Genomic DNA, 23,980 nt, shown 5'->3' on the forward strand with positions numbered 1-23,980 from the left:
TGTAGATCACTCCATATTTGCCCTGTATGTACACACCCCCTTAAGCTCTGGAATTAGCCATTGTTGGAGATAGGGTACTGGACAAGATGGACCATAGTCTGACCAAGTATGGCAGCTCTTATGTTCTTATGCCCTACAAGGAACATTTTTAGAAATATTGTGATTATTTTTTTAGTTCAATGCTAATATGTTGATGTACAATTAAAGTAGTAATGTAAGAGTAAATGCTAATAATCAGCCATTGAAATGTTTTCTTTCTTTTAGCTTTATCTTTTGATAGCTGTGAAGCATCAAATGCCTCAGTTAAGGTAATTTTAAAAAATAACTGTAAAATTACCTCTCTTCTGTTAGTTATTTAATCTACATATTTTAGAAAGAGAATTCAATGAGGGGAGTTGATGGCTCAGGGGATAGCAATGGCTAAGTATAGTTATTTGTAATGGGAAATTATGAGAAAATTATGAGAGTCCTGCTCTGGTTATTGGGAAATTTAAAAAACCCACAAATTTGTAGAACACAATGTCAAAAAAGTTACAGGTCACATTGTTCTCAGCAAAAATCCTTTTTTTTGCCATAAAAATAGATTGAAACCATTTAAAAATCAGGCCAGTTACCCATACTTCATTGCTTTGGACATCTACAGAGCCAAATTTGTAAAGCTTCTTAGAGGAATGTAGCTCACTAAAGATCTGGCCTGGGTAACAAAGACCCATGATTTTAGAAATTAAGGCTATGACAAACCTATATGGAGGTCTTTCATAATAGAAATCATGGCCACGACAAACATACAGTTTTATTAATGGAATATGTTGCCATTTGCCCTGAAGTCATCAGTTCAAATCTGTCTCAGCATTACTATATGATGGCTGTTTGGTAAGATACTATATGTCTACGTGAAATTAGTTAGTAGTCTCAGTCTGGACTGGTATTCACATAAAAAAAACCCACTGCCACACTGATTGGTATCCTTCTCAACAGCTTTAACAGAAAGACCAAAAAATAAATGAGCATAGAGACTGAACTATCTCACTTTTATATCATCTCTACAGATCTGGGTTGAGGCACATTGATAGGATAGTGTGGAAGGTTTTGCATTACTGTTCTGCAATATACATCTCCATCTCCAGTGCTATTAATCTACCACTTCTCACTAGTGCTAAATTCACTTTGAAATATTAAATCCTACCCATGTGTCAAAACCGAAGACCAGATCAGAAGGAAAAACGCAGCTCATTCTCCATTCCCATTCTATGATTGGCCACGGTAGCAGGTATTTTAGCATCAGTTATGATTATATTTTTTTTCTGATTTTGACACTAGCTCACAAAAGATCAGACCAAATCATATCATACAGACAATCAAACATCCATCAGATAGTGACAGCTGTCAGTCATCACCAAGATAGCTAGATTAACCTAGAGATGGAAAGTTCCATATCCTATTACCAGTTATAGACTAGGAGTCATAAAGTGCCCTCCAATCTTCTCTTTTTAATCTTGAGATGAAACAGCTCTTGAAAAATGATATATGATATGAATAAAGTGTAGATTTGGAAAAAAATATCTATGGAGGTCTGTCAGGGAAATGGCAGCACATATTTCAAACCCTTTCGTACTGTTAATTAATGCTGGTTATTTTGCTCCCTACATATTAATTTCATGATTTGTAACAGATATTAGATCAAAGAATCTTTCATCACCTCCTTGCTCTTCACTGATCCAAAATGACTTTGTATAGACAGAGTATGATGCAGCTGATTGTTAAGATTCCACCAAATCCCTAGCCCAGAGCCATTCCTGTTCTTATAGAATGATTGATAGATAATATGAATGGAATAGAACGTTGTCAAAGGATAATGATCTGCTGCTATTAGATGAATGTTGAAGCATGGGTGAATCATTTAATGCTAGAAAAGGAAACACTGATCCTGTGACATTGTTCTGTTGTTATGACTTTATTTCTATTGTCTCAGGTGACTGATGTAAATGTAATTCCTTTAGCTATTGGATAATGGTGCAACAGAGTGACAGTTGTACTAGTGTGCTGCACTCTTATTCACTTCCTGTGTTCTGGCTAGTTTAGAGAATTTGCCTGTTGTACTAAAGGGGGAGGTGTCTCAGGGGATTAGTTGTGTGTGTCCTTGATCTCTGAAGAGAGAGCTTTAAATCCTACTTGAATTTGTTGTTCTCACCCTGGTTCCCATCTGCCTATAAAACAAAAATACCAGGCTGTCTTGCACAATCAGTAGTCTTGGCTCAAAAGAGAGGTGTGGGGCTGAGATAAATGTGGATATTTTAGATCACAATTGAGATGCATTGAGGAAAATTGCACCAGACTTACCTGGCTCAATAAGGAGAGTGCTGTCGTGTTAATCCCTGGCACTACAATCCACCCACATAATAAAAAAGACTGTGATTGGAAACTAGTTCATTCAATAGTACTTATGACCTGTTGTCAGCATGCATGACCATGTGCAGAGGAGCAAAACGATTGAGCTGACTTGTCCTGGTAGCCAGGTGAGGTGGAGCTCATTAGCTTGACCTCAGGAGTGTAACAGGCCGAGAGATCTCTGAGTCAAGAGAGAGTTACAAGGGATGACCAGAGTTATTCCAGGGAGGAACCTGAAGCACAGGCAGCTCAGGAAGGAGCTCAGGCTAAGATTTTCTTCAGCCCTTGCATTAGTTAAGAATGGGGTGAGCATGGACCAAAATCTGTTGTGCTTGTGCTGCATTACAAGTGGGGTACAAATATTATCCTTTTACAGTGCCCCATAGTATTTCTCTATAGTAGAATATCTGATGAGTGAGCTCATTTGTGACTCACCCTGTCTCATGTAACACCGGTGTGTTACACTGCTTCATCACTGACTGGTTTGAAGGGTAAATGGGAAAGTGTCTTACAGGTACATTTTTGTGGCAAACAATAGAATGAGGTACTTTTGCCTCAGATGGCTGTTCTAGAGAAAATGTGCCACATTCTACTCTGCTTATTACCCTGCAGTGTCATTAACTCCAATGAGGTGGGCTTGGCTGGGTATAACTTGAACAGAATTTGACACACCAAATTGCAACAGTTTTGGATTCTACAAGGTTTCTATTGGATTCTAGCCAGATAACTGAGGAGCAGTATCCAGAGTCAGACTGTTTCAGGGACTGAGGAAATGAAGTTGTTTGCTTGGAGTGATATTGTTCCACAAGCTCTGGCCCTGTATTTAATAATAAGCCCTATAGACCAGTGATTCTCCAGGGATATGCATTTTTATAGACCTTTTTCACTGCCCTTTTTTGTATTGTTTTTCTGCTTATTCCCTTGGAACATCAAAAGTCAAGATGACTGACTGTGTGGGAAGGAGCTTCATTCTAATACAGCACAATTAAGATTTAGAACATTACTACAGAAATAGCTGGCTCATCCGTTCCCACAGTATGCTATACTTTCACAAATAAACTTGTTTCTGATTGGCTGAAATGTTAAGTTTTATTAGCTTTTGTGAGTGAAAGTTTATGCTTATTATTATTAGTTGTGAGTCACATTTTCTAAGAGCTTCTGTTTTGTCCAGATTTTGGAAGTGTTCCCATTTACCTGCACAGATAATGTTCATACTTAAAAGAGGCACTATGAGTTTTCAACTTCAGCCTGATATTCCCACCTCCCTTCATTGCAACAAATTGCTGCAGACTGTCACTGTTTTGCCTGCTCTATGTCCCTCTCCCTTCTCCCCATGTCTTTTCTAACTAAAGAAAAATGTTTCCTTGTTCCACAGGTTATCAGGGAGCTGGATGAACAGACCACATCCAAACATGATTCCTCATATCTTGAAACAGATGAACTTGTAAATTACCCAGGCAGTTCTCCCACTCAGGGAGATTTGACTTTTCACCGCACAGCTTCATTTGCCAGCTCCCCACATTACAGGTCACTTAGTCCTGTTCGGAGTCACTCTCCTCTGCAACACAGGTTATTAATCCTGAATAAAAATCTGTTACATAAGTGACATGGTACTGTAAGTAGGATCAGTGATGATGAATGACCATTCACATAGAAGCTACTTTCTTAAGAGTGTTGAGTTTGTGACTCTCAGTTATGTTGATGTAGATCATTTTGACAGTGCTCAGAGAGTGATTACTGCAAGATATAGCACTGAGAGAACATATGTAGAAACATAGGAATAGCAGTACAGCAACAAACCAGTGGTTCTTCTAGTCCAGAATATCCTGTGTCTGACAGAGGCTAATACCAGATGCTTCAGAGGAAGGTACAAGAAACCCCATAGTGAACACTTGGGAAAAATAAGTTCATAGAATAAGTTTCTTCCTAAGCCCAGTCAATTAATGATTAATGGCTTATGTTCTGAAACATGAGGTTTATGCTCTTTAATGATCTTTTTAATCATACCTAATGGTAACTGCATGTTCTTTGAGTGCTTGCTCATGTCGATTCCATTCTAGGTGTGTGCGCGCCACCGTGCACGTTACTGGAATTTTTTTCACCTTAGCAGTACCCATAGGGCCGGCTCCGGCGCCCCCTTAAGCCTCATGCACATGCTGCGATATATGAAGCACCGCCGGCCTTACACTCCCTCAGTTCCTTCTTTCAGCCACTGACGGTTGCTGGAACCTTGCCTCACTTGAGATTGCAAGTACTTCAGTTCCCCCTGTTCTATTGTAGTTAGTAATTAGGTTAATTAACTAGCTTTTGTTAGTTAAGTGCTGTTGTTAGTAGTTAGTTAGTGTTAAGTGTTAGGGACTTCGACTTGGGAGCAGGGCATGCCCCGCTCTATGGGCTTCAAGCCCTGCCCAATTTGCGGCAAACCCTTTCTGCTCGGTGACCCCCATGAGAACTCTCTGAAGTGTTTGGGGGAGTCACACTGCAAGGACAAGTATAAAATTTGCAAGGGCTTCAGGCTGAGGACTCAGAAGGAAAGGGAAAGCCCTTCTTATGGAGGCAGCGTTGAGACCAGCCTCAGAGCCTCAGTGCCGAGCACATCGGCAGTGCAGAGCGCCCTGCCGGCACTGATAGCATCGCGGCACTAGCCTTCTCCTCCTCCACAAAAGAGGCAGAAGAAACAGTGCCTGGACAAAGATCACTCCCCGGCACCAAAGAAGAGCAGAGATGCAGGGTCAAGAGAGGGCACTGCTTCCTTCCAGCCAGCTGCGCCGGGACATTTGAAGCAGGACTCGCCTTTTAACTCTCCGAGCCCTCTGAGAGAGCTACCCCCAATGCCAGGGAGTGGAAGGGGATCCCTCCAGCTCATGGTGCTGTTGACGTCGGAGGCGCTACAGGCAGCAAGGGATTTGATTGTTTCCCCCTGCTGCTCACTCCTAAGCCCGTCTAGGTGCTGGGGAGAAACAAGGCACCAGTTTCAAGGGGGAACCTGCGATGTGATCCCCTCACTGGCTGCACCGGTTGCCTGAGTCCCAGAGGACATCACTCAGGACAGGTTGCCGAGGAAAAGGTCCCTGCTGTTGAAATGCAGATCCCCAAGGTCCTGGTCCCTGTCACCGGCACCGGGTTGATTGCCGATGGCTAAGCGGTACAACTCATGTTGGTCTCTGGCAAGGGAGCACGGCAGACCTAGGTCGCTGGCATGGAGGGACTCTCGGCACCAGCGGGAGTCTCTGCGGTACCGCGTGGTGCATTCCTGGCACCAGTCCTTGAGGTCGTGTTCTTCAACGCCCCCTGCACCAGCTGCCATGCCACCGACCATAGTAGATCCAAGAGGTTGAGGTGCTGGTCACAGTCCCTCCAGAAACCAGCATAAGTTCCCACGGGGCAGTAGGAGAGAGGCGGAAGGAGCCGTGGTCCTCGGCTAGCAACTCCTATTCCTCGGAGGAAGACAGATCTGCTACATGACCCAACCACCACCATATCCCAAGACCTCGATATTAGGGTCCAGGACCCTCTCTGTCGATTTGGCCCCAGTGGCAGTGGCCTGCCTAATGGCCATATTGGAACCCATGAGGGTTTCCCATGGTGGCAGGCCCTCATTCTGTCCTGTTGGTGGAAAAGAGAGCAGTGGCCTCGGCAGCGCTGGAAAGGGCCAGGAACCTGGGGTCAGACAAGGAGTCAGATCCACTGGAGGGGACCTTGACTTTGATGACCCAGTGGAAAAGAGTGCAGCCCACTGTCCCGGTGTAGTCGTCCTCCTCATTCCTGGACGAGGCAACTCAGCGGACCCATCAGTCCCACTCAAGGACTTTAGGGCCCACCAGGAGCTCCTTAGGAGGGTGGCCTTTAATCTGGAGATAGAGGCAGAGGAGCTCAAAGAGACCTTAGATAACCTCTTTGATGTCCTGGCAGCTGCGGCGCCAGCCCGGCTCACCCTGCCAGTTCACGATGGAATTCTTAAGCGGGTTAAGGGCCTGTGGCAAAACCCATCATTGCTGCCACCAACGTCCAAAAGGGCAGAGAAGAAAGCACTTTGGTGAGGCGCTACCCCAGGAACAGGCGTTGGATCTAATAATGCTCCTGGAGAAAGGTAGGACAGTGGCCAGGGTGGCCTTGCAGGCAGCCTTCGATGCTGCTGATTCGGCGGCAAGAGCTATGGCTTCGGTGGTGGCCATGCGGCAGTGTTCGTGGCTGCAGTCCTCGGGTCTGTCACAAGAAGTGCAGCAATCCATGCAGCACCTGCTGTTTGATGGGTCTGCACTCTTTTCGGATCAGATTGATGCCAAGCTGCACAGTCTGAAGGACTCTAGGATGACCAAACGTTCGCTAGGTCTCTACATGCCTCAGGCCTCAAGACGGCAATTCCACCCTCAGCAACAGCAGCAGCAGCCCAGATATCAGGCCCCATGTTTTGGTGCCTATAGGAGTAGGGACAAAGACAGGAGCTTTAGGAGGCGCAGACCAACCTCCTCGTCAGGCCAGCAGCAGGGCTCCTCGTGATGCTCCAGTGGGCAGCGCCAGCCATTTTGATGGTGTGCCCAAGGATGGCCTACCAGCTTCTGATCAGGATCCTCCCTCCCTGCAGTTTATGAATTGTCTCGCCCCTTTCCTTCCCAAATGGGCTCATATCACATCAGACCGCTGGGTCCTTGGGATTGTCGAAAGGGGTTATACCCGGCAGTTTTCTTCCCCCTCCCTTTCACCCATCCTTCCCCATCATTCTTCAGGGATCCCTTTCATGAGCAGCTTCTCAGGCAGGAGGTGGAGAGCCTCCTCAAATTGGGGGCGATAGAGGAAGTTCCACCAGACAGGAGGGGAAAAGGCTTTTACTCCCGGTACTTCCTCATTCCCAAGGCGAAAAGGGGCTCAGACCCATTTTAGACCTGCAAGGGTTGAACAAGTTCCTCAGAAGGCTCAAGTTCAACATGGTCTCCCTAGCCTTCATCATTCCCTCACTGGATCCTGGAGACCGGTATGCCGCCCTCAACCTGAAGGACGCATATTTTCATACTGCAATTTTTCCAGGCCACAGGAGGTTTCTCTGATTTGTTTTGGGCCATTCCCATTTCCAGTTTATGGCCCTCCTGTTTGGCCTTTCTTCCATCCCACAGGTATTCACAAAGTGTGTGGCGGTTGTGGCCGCGCACCTCAGGCGGCAAGGCATGCAAATATATCCGTATCAGGTCCAGGCCAGCCTCAACCTAGCGAGAGCCACCTGTCAGTGCCTAGGGCTGGTGGTGAACGAGCAGAAGTCCACACCAGTGCCAGTGCAGAGAATAGAGTTCATTCGAGCCATTCTCGACTCTACACAGGTCAGGACTTTGCTGCCGCAATCTCGGTTCGAAGCAATGTCGAGCTTTATCAGACACCTCCGCACCTATTCCCTTATGACAGCCCAGGCCTGCTTGCAGCTGATGGGTCACATGGCAGCCTGCATGCACGTGGTACGCCACGCATGCCTAAGGCTCAGACCACTCCAGTCCTGGCTGGCCTCGGTGTATGCCCCAAGGAGGCACTCTCTGGACAGTGGTCACTGTGCCCCCACAAGTCCTCTCCTCCTTAGACTGATGGCTGGACCCCGGGGTGGTCATGTGGGGGATACTCTTCAAAGACCAAGTTCCCTCAGTCATGCTGATATTGGACGCCTCGGACCTGGGGTAGGTGGCGCACATCAGCTCCAGCCACAGTACACAAGGGACCCAGTCAGAGGGGGAACGGGAGCTGCACATACATTTCAAAGAGCTCAGGGGTGTGTGTTTGGCATGTGGGGTGTTCCTCCCCTCCTCCCCCGAAGGGCAAGGTGGTCCAAGTTTTGATGGATAACACGGCCACGATGTATTACATCAACAAGCAGGGCGGAGCCCATTTTGTAGCCCCGTGCCGGGAGGCGGCGCCCCTCTGGGACTTTGCCATACAACATAGTATGCATCTGGTGGCTCCCCACCTTCTCAATATAAAGAATGCCACAGCAGACTGCCTCAGCAGGTCCTTCTTACCCCGCCACGAGTGGTCGCTCCACCTGAAGGTGGTTGACATGCTCTTCCCAAGGTGGGGGTCTCCCCAAGTCGACTTCTTTGCTTTCGAGCAGAACAAGAAGTGCCATCAGTTCTGCTCCGTTTGCGGGCTGAGCAGAGGGGCTCTGTCCGATGCCTTTCTCCTTTCATGGTTGGGAGCCCTTATGTGCACCTTCCCACCCATACCGTTAATCCAAGGCGGATGTCATTTTCATAGCACCCGCCTGTCCACGGCAGCATTGGTTTACAACACTGCTGGAGCTGTTGATTGCCCCCTTGCTAGAGTTGCCTCGCTGACACAATCTTCTCTCCTAGGACTGGGGTCTGTTACTACTTCCTGACCTGGAATCTCTGCATCTGATGGCATGGAGGCTCTGTGGTTGCATCCGGAGGAACAAGCCTGTTCGTCTCAGGTGCAGCAGGTTCTAATGGGTAGCAGGAAACCTTCCACTAGAACATCAGACCTAGCTGAGTGGACACGGTTCTCCTGCTGGGCAGTGTCCCAGGGTGTCTTGGCCCAGCAGGTCTTGATCCAAATGATTTTAGACTACCTGTTGCACGTTAAGCTGCAGGGCCTAGCTTTTGCCTCACTGAGGGTGCATCTGGCAGCTATTTCTGCTTTTCACCCCCCGATCCATGGGAAGTTGGTGTTTTCCCATGATACAGCAGTCAGGTTCATGAAGGGCATAGAGAGGCTCTACCCTCAGGTTAGGGATCGACTTCCTCCCTGGGATCTAAATTTGGTCTCGCTAGGCTCATGGGCTCCCCATTTGAGCTTTTAGCCACCTGTCACTTGTTATTGCTGTCCTGAAAGGTAGCCTTTCTGGTAGCGATCACCTTGGCTAGAAGGGTGTCAGAGATTAGGGCGCTTACCTCGGAACCGCCATATATGGTTTTCTATAAGGATAAGGTCTGGTTGAAGCCTCACCCGACATTCTTGCCCAAAGTGGTGTCCCAATTTCATTTTAATCAGGATATATTCCTACCTGTTTTCTTTCGAAACCCCCATGCCTCTGACGATAAATGCCGTTGGCATACGCTCAATGTACAGAGTGCCCTAGCATTCTACATAGAGCGGATGAAGTCATTCCGTAAGTCTATACAACTCATTGTGGCAGTGGCCGACAGGATAAAAGGCTCACCTGTTTCATTTCAGAGAACCTTCTCGTGGATAACCTCTTGTATTAGGTTCTGCTACAAGCAGGCAAAGGTTCCTCTCTTAGGGGTGGTTACGGCCTATTCTGCCAGGGCGCAGGCTTCGTCCTCGGTATTTCTGGCTCGGATGCCCATTCAGGACATATGCAAGGCTGCTACCTGGTCCTCGGTGCACACCTTTGCCTCCTGTTATGCCATTGTTCAGCAAGACAGAGATGACACCAGCTTCAGCAAGGCAGTGCTGCAGATGGTTTACCGATGAACTCAGATCCCACCTCCACGGTATTGCTTGGGAGTCACCTAGAATGGAATAAATATGAGCAGCACTTGAAGAATAAAAGACGGTTACTTAGCTTCTAACTGTTGTTCTTCAAGATGTGTTGCTCCATAGGCTTATAGTTAAGCACATGCTTAAGTACTTTGCTGGATCAGGGCCTTTATCAGAAATAGCTTGTTGCTGAGTATTCCTTGTCCAGCTTGCACTGATTCTTTATATGCTGGATTCTCTGTAATGTATAGGTTGAGAGAGTCCAGAAATATTATGTTCCATTTAGTTTCTGTTTATAGGTCTGTGCAATGGATAGAAAAATAGGTGCTGCTGTGTGAAAAAGTGGCCCTGACTAACCTCAGACTTAGAATGGCTTAATTTGGCTAATTTCCCCTCCATTGCATGCCATGTGAAAATAAAGCAATCGTGACTATCTTCAAAAGAACATCAACAACTGAGAAATGCAGGGCTGTAAGAGGGTTCTTCTAATATGTTTGTCTCTGTAAATGGGACAAATTGTATTGCAAAGGTTTGTGATTAGGTGCTCAATTTTAATTATAATATAAATGGGCTATTAAGACTGAATTTTCATATTCAGATGCCTAAAGTTCAAAAAGTTAACTATCCAGTTCCTTTAGTTACACAACCCAACGGGTACTAAAGTAGCTGTTGTGTTTTCTGATTAATAGAGCAACTTTTTACATGCTATTTCTTTAAAAAAGAACTTTCCTCCCTTTATGCATCTCCAATGGTTTTCTGGCATGACTAGTTCTTTGCTCGAGCCCCTATCCTAGCCTCTGGGCAGACAACTGCCTAAATATTTGACAAAAATTATTGATACCTCTGTGGCATCCAGGTTTGGCGGGAACTTATTTCACAGATATAGTAGCATGACTTTTCTATGAAAGAGGCTGTCTTCACCAAATCAGCAAAGTCCAAATCTTGCATGAAATTATTGATTATGTCCACAAGGCTAAGATGAACTTGTTGGGCCAAATTTGTGCACACAATTGCCTGCACATGTGATTTTGTCTGTGTGCATGATCTCTTGGATGTGTCAAGTGATATTTATATGTTCAAATCCCAGTTAAGTGGTTTTTTATGCCCATTTTGCACACGCAGACAGAGCTTCCATTAGGAAATCACATGCAAATGCCAATGTGCCAAAAAAAAAATTGTATATATAGGGGCTATGTTTTGAAAACTTGTCCCATTATATACAGCAGTGTGAACATTACACGTACACAGGTGATTTATATCTGAATTTTATAAAAACAAAATTGGTTATATCTATGAGCAAATAAATTAGGCAGAATAGGATTTTGAACAGTTTAACTCATTAAACCTAAGGCTGTTTTTTGTTGTTGTTGCAAATTTGTGATTTTCTGGCAACTTTTGAAATGGCAGTTTGGGGAGATAGTTTTGTGATGTGATGTACTGCAGGACTAAACTGAGCCAATGGTGTCAGAGTGGCATTGGAGATCGCCTGTACTGCACTTAAAGAACTGGATTCTTTTTGTTCATTTTCATTATGTGCAGCCCTGTAAACAATAGGTTGGCTCTGCAGTTTGCGGATCAGCTCTGTAAAATCCTGTTTTCTTTTACTGGAGTTGCAAAGCATAGTTACTCTCTGAATTGCTGCACATAATGGTAGCATGCTGCTGAGTGCTGCACTTTGTTGATGAATATGTGTTGTTCCTTGGCTGTTAATGTTTATTGATTATATGAAGAATCAGTGTGGTACTTTTCATGTTCATTTACTTTAACTTGAGCTTTTGGACAAAATTCATCTTTATCATGGACTTTATCTCCTAAGTAATAAAGGATCTGTCTTGTCTTTGCTCATAATAGTCAAAGCAGGTGTAGATGCATTACTTCTTAATAATGTTAATGCACAATGATTAATCCTCACAACTCTTCTGTGAGTCAGATAAACAGCAGTAGGCCATTTTACCAATTGGGTACCTGAGGCGTACAACGGTTAAGTATCTTGACCTGAAAGTAAGGGAGTGGTGGAACAGGCTAGAACCCTGGAGATCCAACCTTTTGTTCTAACCAGTAGGTGACATTGCCTCCTGATTTTACTTTGCTTATTCATTTCCTACTTGTTGTCAATGCAGTGGTTCTGCCCAAGAGAGTACAAATCCTGCACTGCAGAACATATCAGGCATGACTTAAACTGTATGTCCAAATTGCCTGGAGGCTTCAGTGATCATGTTAATTTGTGCATTTAATTACATGACAGAACCATCTATACTGCACCCTTTTAAAGATGTTATAGTTTATTGACAGCATTCTGTACAGGGAAGGGAATGCTGCCAACAGGGGAGGGAAAGACTTCTTTGGATTATTGACTTTTTGCTGTATGCAGTGGGGGGAGGAGGGATGGTGCAAGAGAGCAGAAGACAGAGTTGAAGGGGAGAGAAAGAGAATGGGAGGGAAAAGGAAGATATTTGAAGAGACGGAGAAAAGGTTAGGGAAAATGGGAGAGAGTGAGGGAAATAATGAGGTGGGGAACATGGGAGGAAGAAAGGAGAAAATTTCAGCTAAAGGAAAATGGAACATGACTCAAGTGAAGGCGTGGGAATGAGCAGTAAGTAGCACCATATGTGAGCAGGGAGAGAGTGTGAGTGAGCGAGAGATGAATGGAGAGAATAAGAAGCTGAAGGAAATGTCAGAATAAAATAAAAATTGCATGAAGGGGCAGCTAGGATGAACAGTTGGTGGTCTGTGAGAAACCAGCTGCAGGTAAAAACTATTGCATGTTTGAGAATAATGAGGGTGAGGAAGACAAAAATGAAAATGAGAGAGGAAGAGGTTCATAAAGATGCAGAAGAGCAAAGATGGGGTGAAGAATCAGAAAAGGGAAAGAATGAGAAAAAGGAAGAAAATACGTATAGGGCTCCAGATCAGCAAGGCACATAAATATGTGCCTAACTTTATATATGTGAGTAATCCCATTAAAATCAGTGGAACTACTCACATGCCTTACTGAATTGAGGCCTTGGCTACTAGTATCTATTAAGATATGTTATTTGAATACTTCAGTTTCTCCTCTCTTTATCACATCCACTTAAGAAAAACACAGCCAAAAGATTGTTGAGTCCCATCTTAAGTGTGTCCTCTGAAGAGTCTTAGCCACATTCTCAGTGACATGACACATTTTATGTTTTACGGGGGCCAAACACCTCTTGAAATTATCTTGCTTTTTGTTAAACTGGTTATAGAATCATAGAATCATAGAATATTAGAGTTGGAAGGGACCTCAGGAGATCAACTAGTCCAACCCCCTGCTCAGAGCAGGACTAACCTCAGTTATATCATCCCAGCCAGGGCTTTGTCAAGCCGCACCTTAAAAACCTCTAAAGATGGAGATTCTACCACCTCCCTAGGTAACCCATTCCAGTGCTTCACCACCCTCCTAGTGAAAAACTTTTTCCTAATGTCCAACCTAGACCTCCCCCACTGCAATTTGAGACCGTTGCTCCTTGTTCTGTCATCTGCCACCACTGAGACCAGCCTAGCCCCATCCTCCCTGGAACCCCCTTTCAGGTAGTTAAAGGCCGCTATCAAATCCCCCCTCACTCTTCTCTTTTGCAGACTAAACAAGCCCAGTTCCCTCAGCCTGTCCTCGTAAGTCTTGTGCTCCAGCCCCCTAATCATTTTTGTTGCCCTCCGCTGCACTCTCTCCAACTTGTCTACATCCTTTTTGTAGTGGGGGGCCCAAAACTGGACACAATACTCTAAATGCGGCCTTACCAATGCCGAATAGAGGGGAATAATCACTTCCCGTGACCTGGTGGCTGCCAGCTCAGTGTTTAATGGGTCAATGTGTGTAAAAGGACATGATGCATAAAGTACTGGGCGGAGAAAATAAAACATATTCATGACAGAGGAGAATTTGGATGTGACCGTTTTGATTAATTTTTGCAGATTATACTCCAATCCTCATTTCAGTTGGGAAAAGATCCACAAGAGAGTGCAGAATCTCTTAACCTCAAACCAGGCCAGGCAGAGACTTTCCTTTGTGAGTATTAATATTACAACTTGAGAACAGCTGGTGCTGCTATGACAGTGTCACCTAATTATCTGCCCTTCCCAGGTTATAAGTTTCTCTATCCACTCAATCTACCCCTGCTGCTGATGACTTATAAATGTTTCAGTTGGGTTTTCAGCAACCAGAGTATTCACTCAAAAATGTCTGGGTAGGTCTGGACTAAGTATTGTCTCATTGGTATTCACCACCACTTCTATACAGTAAAGGAGGAAAAGGCAGGTCTTGATTCCAATTCACAGAATGAATGCAGCTGTGGTGTCCATGGCTGTAACAGAGAAGGGATTGAGAACATTTAGGATTTAGGATAAAAAGAGGTTTAATAAGGTTGGAACCCACACACACACACCTTAGTGCATGGAGAGATGAATTAATAAAAGGAAATGGTTTCACTACAGTTGCTGAAGCAGAAAGGCTTTTTTTTGACAATCCTTTTGCAGCTAGTCCATATGAATAGCACTCTGAACTCTCCTGAGGTGTGAGCTGCCATGCTTGTGTGTACAAACCTAACCTGCACAGTGGCCAGCTGGATGCCATTATTAACAGGCATCTCTTTGCTACTGTGGGGATGAGGTGTAGCCTAGTACCCAATGGAAATTTTAAATAAATCTAAGGCTTTACCATGGCTGCCTTGCACAAATACTGACATGTTCAGAGATACTCAAAACATTCCCCACTGTTTGGCTTATTTCTAATTTAACAGATGCACATAATATATTTCATTCATATTAAAAGATAAAGGATGTATATCTGATCCATGGTGCCCTCTCCCCAGGCCAACTATATAACCCTTACTGATAGGAATAGCCCCACTGAAGTTACACCAGGGGTGAAATTGGTTCTCTCGGTCTCCCTTTACTCATCTGTAAAATGGGGTTAATAACAATAAATACAAACCTCATAACAAGGTGACAGAAGTTAAAAGGAAAACTTGCATGAATAAGGGTTCCAGGATCAGGCTTTTAATTTCATTGGGTTCTTTAAGAATTCTGGGTCTTAAAATTCAAACAGTTGCTGTCATGGCCTGATGTCACAAAGGGTGTGCATCTACACTGCATGCTTCTTTTGGCAGCATGTAGTATACATACCCATGTAGCCTCTAGCATGGGTATAAATAGCAGTGTAAACAGTGAGGCCTGGCTTAGGTGAGTGTAGACACACCTGAATGGTGTGGGTATGCATGTGAGTCTACATGGCTCTATACACGCCCAAACCATGCCTCTCTTTCTACACTTGCTATTTTTAGTAGAGTAGTGTCCCACTACCGCCCATTGCTGAAGCCTTTCCCTGCTGCCTTGCCCCTGCCAGAGCTTTTCACTGACACATCAAAGTGAGGGTGTGGTGTGCTTTTCACTGTGACATGTAGCTACATGTACATCACATGTCGCCAAAAAAGGTGTGTAGTGTAGACGTAGCTATAGTGTCATCCAGTGTAATTGACCTTGACTCCACTTAGAAGAATGTTTATTGTGAAATCAAACAGACCCAACATTTCTAACATTTCTACTCTCCAGTGGGCAGATCCACTTCCCAGGGCCACATTATACCAGGTTAATCCCTGCTACAACTCCATCTACTTTACACCAGAGATGATTTTGAGCTTGAACATTTAAGTGACTTGCCACACAGTAAATCAATGACAGAGCTTGGAGTAGAAGTCAAGAGAGCTTCTCTTTCAGTGCAGTGAGCCACATTGTCTCTTTGGAACCCTAAATTCAAAGTACTCATGTACCTACAGCTCTTTTCTGCTCATAAAACTTTTATAGTCATTTTGTCTCTGCTCTTCCCATTATTTTCAGTTTATCCCTTGCATCAGTCAGGAACTGTTTTTGTTACATAATTTCAAAAACTTCTAGATGCAGACATAGTTTCAGTGAGTTTACTGAAACTGGTGTTCTTGCTGCTGTCTTATTGAAATGATTCCAACCAACAAAGCTGGGAAGGATAGAGGACAATATCCTAGATCTCCTGCCCCTGAATTTATAGTATAAGTTGTTTTAATTCCTCTGGAAACTGCTGATAGGTTTGCTTTTGGCTAGGTACATTAACAGTGCTTATGAAGATGAACAATGAAATTAACTGGACAGGCTTTTTCAGGGAGCCACTGATTCTGAAATTGATGATGTCCTTGAAAGAAGGTCCATCTCCTTGAGGAGTTCCCCTCAGGATGACTCACTGGAGCAAAGATATTGCTAAGTAGTTGTCATTAGAAAGGTAAGTTGCTTAAATACTCCTCTTCACCTTTAGATTTACTGGAATTATTTCAGATCCAGGAAGTTTATAAATTGCTAGTACTCCTGCAGGAGAATCTTTTGTAAAAGTATTCTAAGCAGCCCTCATTCCTGACTATACAACTGTAATTTACTTGTAATTGTCATAGCAAGTTATATTTTTTATGTTCTTAAACTACCCAGTCACTTTAAGAGCCTTTATACTAAAAAAAGTGACTCTAAAAATGGCACAAAGGGGTTTCTTGTTTATTGTCTCTCTGGGATACCATATAAAATGTCATTAGTTTACATGAAAAACATTTGTATCTTTTTTTTTTTTTGGTCAACTGCTAACTCTACAAACATCATAGTGGGTTCTGAAAGTCATGCTAGGTTCTTTTTGGTTAGTGCAGGGGTACCAAACATACGGCCCTTTTTGATCTGTCCTGCGTGCTGCTGTCGAAAGCTTCAGTTTATTTCACGGTGGGCCCTGGCAACACCTTCCTTCGCAGAAGCCTGCCGCCGAAAAGCGTGAGACGCTGTGAAGTTTTCGGCGGCGGACATTGCTGCTAGAAATGACTTAAAGCAGCAATGCAGCCAAGGCCCACCACGAAATCCCACCGCCGAAAAGAGGAAAGTGGGCCGATTTTTTCTGTGGCGGGCATTGCATGGCCCCTGTGAATTGGAGTTTATGTGAATTTGGCCTGTCACCATCACAGAGTTTGACACCCCTGGGTTAGTGCATCAGCACTGGCAGAAAAGATTCTACAGCTGTAACTTTGTTTAACAATTCTCATTAGGATTTTCAAAGGAGTCTATGCAAATTAAGGTACCCAACTTCCATTGAATTTCAGTGGGCTTTCGGTGCCTAACTCTCTTAGGCTTTTTTGCAAGTCCATGCAATGCACCCGAGGGTGCTGAGGGAGTTGGCTGATGCGATTTCAGAACCATTGGCTATTATCTTTGAAAGCTCGTGGCAATTGGGGGAGGTCTCTGATGACTGGAAAAAAGCAAATATAGTGCCCATCTTCAAGAAAGGGAGGAAAGAGTATCCAGGGAACTACAGACCGGTCAGCCTCACCTCAATCCCTGGAAAAATCATGGAGCAGGTCCTCAAAGAATCCATTTTAAGGCACTTGGAAGAGAGGAAGGTGATCAGGAATAGTCAACACGGATTCACCAAGGGAAAGTCACGCCTGACCAACCTGATTGTTTTCTACGAAGAGGTGACTGGCTCTGTGGATGTGGGGAAAGCGGTGGACGTGATATACCTTGACTTTAGCAAAGCTTTTGATACGGTCTCGCACAGTATTCTTATCAGCAAGTTAAGGAAGTATGGGTTAGATGAATGGACTATAAAATGGATAGAGAACTGGCTAGAGCATAGGGCTCAACGAGTAGTGATCAATGGCTCCATGTCTAGCTGGCAGCCAGTCACAAGTGGAGTGCCCCAGGGGTCGGTCCTGGGGCCGGTTTTGTTCAACATCTTCATCAATGATCTGGAGAATGGGGTAGATTGCACCCTCAGCAAGTTTGTGGATGACACTAAGCTAGGGGGAGTGGTAGATACCCTGGAAGGTAGGGATAGGATACAGAAGGACCTAAACAAACTGGAGGATTGGGCCAAAAGAAATCTGATGAGGTTCAACAAGGACAAGTGCAGAGTCCTGCACCTAGGACGGAAGAATCCCATGCACAGCTACAGACTGGGGACCGACGAGCTAGGCAGCAGTTCTGCAGAAAAGGACCTGGGAGGGTAACAGTGGATAAAAAGCTGGATATGAGTCAGCAGTGTGCTCTGGTTGCCAAGAAGGCTAATAGCATATTGGGCTACATTAGTAGGAGCATTGCCAGCAGATCACGGGAAGTGATCATTCCCCTCTATTTGGCATTGGTGAGGCTGCATTTGGAGTATTGTGTCCAGTTTTGGGCCCCCCTACTACAACAAGGATGTGGAGAAGTTAGAGAAAGTCCAGCAGAGGGCAACAAAAATGATTAGGGGGCTGGAGCACAAGACTTACGAGGACAGGCTGAGGGAACTGGGCTTGTTTAGTCTGCAAAAGAGAAGAGTGAGGGGGGATTTGATAGCGGCCTTTAACTACCTGAAAGGGGGTTCCAGGGAGGATGGGGCTAGGCTGGTCTCAGTGGTGGCAGATGACAGAACAAGGAGCAACTGTCTCAAGTTGCAGTGGGGGAGGTCTAGGTTGGACATTAGGAAAAAGCTTTTCACTAGGAGGGTGGTGAAGCACTGGAATGGGTTATCTAGCGAGGTGGTGGAATCTCCATCTATAGAGGTTTTTAAGCTGCGGCTTGACAAAATCCTCGCTGGGATTATTTAACTGAGGTTAGTCCTGCTCTGAGCAGGGGGTTGGACTAGATGACCTCCTGAGGTCCCTTCCAACTCTATGATTCTATGATTCTAAATCCCAGCCACTGTTATTACTGTATAAGAGAGAACAGAATTCAGCTCAGTCTCTCTTAAATGGGTTGCCTCTTCATTATTAGCAGGAGTAAAAACTGGTCAATTATTAAAATTAGGAAAACTTACTGAGGTAGTGTATTGTGACATGGCTCAAGATACATACAGGGGGCAGATTTATACAGCCCCTTTTCTGACCACATTTTAAATGTTTCCATTTCTCAAACATGAGGCCTAATTTCTGATCCATTGACTCTGAGTTAAACACAGTCTGTGGTTTCATTTCACAGCCAACAAATGAAGGGCTAAATTCTATCATCATTACATTGAGTGAAATCCCATGTAACTTTGCTCAATTAAGGATTTCAGAATTTGGCCTGAAGTGATTTAGTTCATTTGGATTTTAAAGGACAAATCTGATGAATAAATTCACCTGTCCCAAAGTGTCAGCAGATCCCTAAAAAGTATGTTAAAAATTTTCTTCCTCCATCACACACTTGCTTTTTTTACCTCATTGTCACTCATTTTGATGGGACATTAATATTTTTTAGGAATAGAAAACTGAGCAAAATTCTGCTCTTAGTTACTCATGCATAACCCTGTTAATTTCAGTTGAGTGGCACACATGTAACTAAGGGCTTACCTACAAGGAGGAAAAGAAGCCAGAATAGCTACTGCAGAAAAGTTATTGCAGGAAATATTCACTTGGACAAACCCTCAAGGAGTACCTTTCTCCACCTTCCTCTGCAGCTGAGGATGCAACACAACTAAGGAGATAGATCCAATCTTTGGATAACTGAGTTGGTCCAATAAAAGATATTATCTCAGCCACCTTTGTTTCACTTAACTAGGTTTAGGATAATGAGGTTTTTATTGTAATTCAATTGGGAATTTGATTGGGACACCAGGTTTAACAACAATTACATTCTTGCAAAAGGAGCTAGCATATCTTTGATGATCACCCTGCAGTCAGGACCCATCCTTCATGTCTCATCTGAAAGGTGTCCTCTCTTGTAGCACAGTGTACCCAACACTATACTAGGACACAGTCCATTAATGCCTCAAAAAGAAGTGTGTCACTTTTCACTGACACTACTGCCTGCTGCAATAAGGGCATTGCTGGAGGGTTTTCCTGCCTATATATTGAGAAAGGTCTCACTCTTAACTTATAATATCTGTTGAGGTCACCTTCTCATGTGATAGAATTGCTGAGAGCAACCCCTTTAGTTCTTTCTCCTTTACAATATATAGCATCCAGGTGAGCAGCCACCACCGCTGGCAAGACTAGGGTGAACATAAAGGACGGCAAGAAAGGTGGAAATTCCTTACTTGCTTAATTTGCACAGATGTGTTTCAGCCCAGTGGTTCTCAACCCCTGAGGTACGCAGAGGTCTTCCAGGGGTACATCAAATCATCTAGTTATTTGCCGAGTTTTACAATAGGCTACATAAAAAGCACTAGCAAAGTCAGTACAAACTAAAATTTCATGCAATTACTTGTTTATACTGCTCTATATATGATACACTGAAATGTAAGTACAGTATTTATATTCCAATCAATTTATTTTATAATTATATGGTAAAAATGAGAAAGTAAGGAGTTTTTCAGTAATAGCATGCTGAAACACTTGTATATTATTATGTCTGATTTTGTAAGCAAGTAGTTTTTAGGTGAAGTGAAATTTGGGCATATTCAACACGTATCAGACTCCTGAAAGGGGTGTAGTAGTCTGGAAAGGTTGGGAGCCACTGTTTCAGCCTATGTGATTATAGTAGAATATGTGTTCTAGCTATGCAGCTGCTTCTCAGCTGCACCTCAGGCTAACATTATATTCTCTCCAAGGTGTGCAGTGACTTTAAGAAGGCTTATGTAGATCCTGTTCTCTATGGCCACTGTCACAGCTGATGACACTCATGAACCGGATGCTGCCTATAACTGTCTCTGAAATGCCAAGTATAATTTAAAACTTAATTTTCACAGATGGCAACAACTGGCTTTCTTACTATCTGAACGGAGAGGTTAAAGGCTGAATGGGCGTGGAAACTGAACAGTTCTCTCACAACCTACAAGTGTTCCCTCTAGGGAGTTCAAAGTTGACTCACATGGGGGAGCTTTGTAGTGATGCTTGCACTGCCACTGCTTATGCTGTGCCTGGTTTATGGATTAATGAACTCCTTCAGTCTCTGCCTTAACCAAATTTTCCTATAGCTTATTTAAATACATCTCATTTTTAACAGGAATCTATTTCCAAGGTTGTATGTGGCTAGAGATGCTTCTCTCTCTGAGAAGTTTCAGAGAGCTCTGATAATGCAAGCTACAACTTCACTTCAGAATTGTAAAGTTACACTAAAGGATTATTTGGGCTGGTAGAATTACACATTGTGTCTTTAGGTATTTGTAATATTGACTAATTGAAATAGGCCTCCTGAATGTCTGGTTTAACGACAGCAAATATTCTTTAAGCTGTCTTTACCTACATGCTGATGTAGCAAGGCACTGTGGCCTTCCTTGGAGCCTGGGCCCAAGGACAAGCTGCAACCCCCCTGCTAGGCAGATCAAGGCCCTGCAGGCTGAATACCCTGGGGAGAAAAGAGGCGGAGCCAGGACAGGAAACGCCAGTATAAAAGGCTGGCCTAGCAGCTCAGTGAGGGGGAAGCTGCTGCTGGAGACAAACATGTCTTCCTTGAGGCTGTGATCCGGGTCCAGGTCCAGCCCTGTGGCTGTGCGGAGCAACCGCCCCACCGACTGGAGCTTCCAAGGCCTGTCCGGGCCGCTGGGCCCAAGTGACTGGATAGGGCTGCTGGGCCCGAGTGACTGGGAGGAGCTATCTGAGGCTGGCCCTGACCTGGAGAAACTGCCCAACGCTGGGGACCCACTAGAGCTACCTGAGCCTGGTATACCAGAGGACCTGCTGGGTCCCTATGACCTGAAGGAGCTGCCCTCTGCTGATGACCCTGAGGAGTTTCTGGACCTGCCGCTGGTTGATGGTGAGGGATTTGTGGGGCTCCCGCTTGCCATCTACCCCAACGACCTGGAGGAACACCTCTGGCTGCAGGTACCTGGGTACAGGGTGGGAGGAAGTAGCCCAGGGATAGCCAAACATAGTTTGGCTGAGGCTGTGGCTGAACCAGTCAGCGTGTTGCGTCTGGAGCCTTGCTGACTCAGTGGCAAACCACTTTGCCACTGATAGGGCCCTGGGCTGGGACGCAGTGGAGTCGGGTGGGCCTGCGTCCCCCTCCCCCGTCCCTAACCACCACAGGAGTGCTTGGCTCCTCTGAACCCACCTGCCAGAGGATACCAAGCTTACCTGCCCCACCCGGTTTGAGGGCCGGAGGGCCACAGACATCTTTGGCCTGCCTTGCCCGGCTCAAGGGCTGGGGGCTAAAGACTCACCAACTGCTAGCTTTTTCCTGCCATAGACTAAGGCGCTGTGGCCTTCCTTGGAGCTTAGGCCCGAGGAACAGCTGCAACACCCCCTGCTGGGTCGGGCCACATGCCTACAACTGGTTACATAGCGATTACTTTAAGGGGTAAATTTCATGTATTTAATTGCATAGTAATTACATTTTACAACAGAAAATGCTCATGACAGGTCTGATGGTAATTACTGTAGGCCAGACCAATCCCTTCTTGGAAGAATCGTGGGAACCAGAGAGACAGTGAGTTTTCCTCAGATTTCTCCCCCTCGATCATTTTGAGAGGAGATGGGATGATGACAGTGGAGTCTGGTGCCTCACATTGTGTTCAGAAGGGTCAGCCCCCGAACTCCTGGATCCCCTGAGATTTGATCCATAGGAACCCAAGATGGTCTATTCATAGACTCTGTGCCTGCACACTGACTGCAAGGTCCAAGGTACCCTAGCAAGCTCCTTGTACAATACAGCTGTAATGGAGGCTCTTTAACAGGGTTTCCCTCCCAGGTCACTGCCTCTTGAACATTCCTCACGGAGCTTGTGAGGTCAGTGGCGCAAAGGGGAGCTACCAAAAAAGCCTTAGTCTATGCAGTTTCGAAGTGGATGATGTGCATAGCACACCTGTCCCATCTGCCCCTCTCCACACGTGGCTTACTGCAAAAACAGAGCATGGGGACTGTGCTACAGAGTGACTGAATCCCCTTCTTTTGAAGCAAGGTAAGATCTGCACACAAAAGATAATGATCCTGGTTCAAATCCTGCAGACCTCACTCAAGCAGAAGTCACATTAGACTCAGTGGGAGTTGTTTCACCCAAGTGAGCAGTGCAGGATTAGACTTTTTTGTGTATCCTTTATGTACAGGAAACATTGTTAACTGAAGGTTAATTAATAAGTACATTAAGAGGACTTAATTTTGTGTCTGTAACTTAAAATAGTTTTTCAAAATCATATTTCTCTAAGATTAATTTTACAATAACCTAAAAACTACTTGCCTGGAAAACAGACTTCAGAGATGATTTTTTTAAACAAAAATTCTTGTAATTATTTTGTTTTATGGTGGTAAAATACACTTTAACTCCTTTAGCAGGGACAACTCAATGACTGCTGGACTCCGATTTGAAGAGCCAATTCAGATGGACATCCCCACCTCAGAGTTGAACAGGGGTTCATTTTCTGTGTGATGTTATATCTAATCTCTTTCTTAAAGTGTGACTCTGTATTGTGCTGGATAAGAGTAGCCGATTAAATGATTGCATTGTGTGGCTCAGATATCATTTTCATAGGAATGTATATTTGTTAACTCATTAAGGACTAAAAAAAATAATGGTGCTGCAGATCTTTGGGCCATGGTTGTCGGCAAATTTTCTGCAAGTATCACATTTGGAATTACCTTGCCATTGGGACTGAATTAACTATCTAGAATGAGTTGCTTTTTGCAAAAGTCTGTTCTCCTCTCAATATATGCACATCATTCTCACTGATGCACTTGTATAGAGAGGAAAAAAGATGGAATGCTAAATTGCTGTATGATATACATTTTTTTCAGAGAACCAGTTAAAACAGACCTTTGTTAAATGTACATCCTTTCTTGAAACATTCTTTTAATAAAATATTCAAATAATTGAGTTCTATAAAATTATTTTATTTAAAAATGAATTTATAATGAAAGGATGAAGATAGCATCTAGGGCCTCTGCTGCATATTTAACTGTAGACTTGTCTGGTGAAGCACTGTGTATGTTGTTATGCTAAATTATTGTTCATAATAATAGCAGAGAATTATAGTGAGAGGCTTACCAAATACAAAAAAGCACAGAGGATACATAGAAATAAGATAAAGTCATAGATACAAACATTGGAAAGGAATTATTAGAGACCTTTGGAGGGAAAACTAGAGGTTCTGCTTTAGCTCCACTAAACTGCATTGGAGTGAGTCAGAATGAAAACAGTGGCATTATCCCTTCCCAGGCCTTGATCCTACCAAGATCTATGCATATAGTTAGCTTTATGTGGTACATGGGACTGCTCACAGTGCATAAAGCTAAGCACCTGCTCTCGT

The 23,980-nt window shown here is 44.4% G+C and overlaps 1 protein-coding gene across 2 annotated transcripts in view; it reads left to right on the forward strand.

Moving 5' to 3' along the window:
• The window catches only part of SPATA6L (spermatogenesis associated 6 like), a 54,995-nt gene extending 31,460 nt beyond the window's left edge, over positions 1 to 23,535 (forward strand). For both annotated transcript variants that reach the window (XM_067543078.1, XM_067543077.1), the window contains 5 exons: positions 265 to 308; positions 3,764 to 3,957; positions 13,759 to 13,852; positions 15,977 to 16,093; positions 23,007 to 23,535. In XM_067543078.1, coding sequence (XP_067399179.1) covers positions 265 to 308; positions 3,764 to 3,957; positions 13,759 to 13,852; positions 15,977 to 16,075 — 431 coding nt within the window. In that variant the 3' untranslated portion in view covers positions 16,076 to 16,093; positions 23,007 to 23,535. The remainder of the gene's footprint in view (positions 1 to 264; positions 309 to 3,763; positions 3,958 to 13,758; positions 13,853 to 15,976; positions 16,094 to 23,006) is intronic.
• The last annotated feature ends 445 nt before the right edge of the window (positions 23,536 to 23,980 follow it).

The sequence above is a fragment of the Emydura macquarii genome, unplaced genomic scaffold (assembly GCF_026122565.2).
Source record: "Emydura macquarii macquarii isolate MOO-44397 ecotype Brisbane River unplaced genomic scaffold, CSIRO-AGI_Emac_v2 contig_767, whole genome shotgun sequence".
Lineage (NCBI taxonomy): Eukaryota > Metazoa > Chordata > Testudines > Chelidae > Emydura > Emydura macquarii.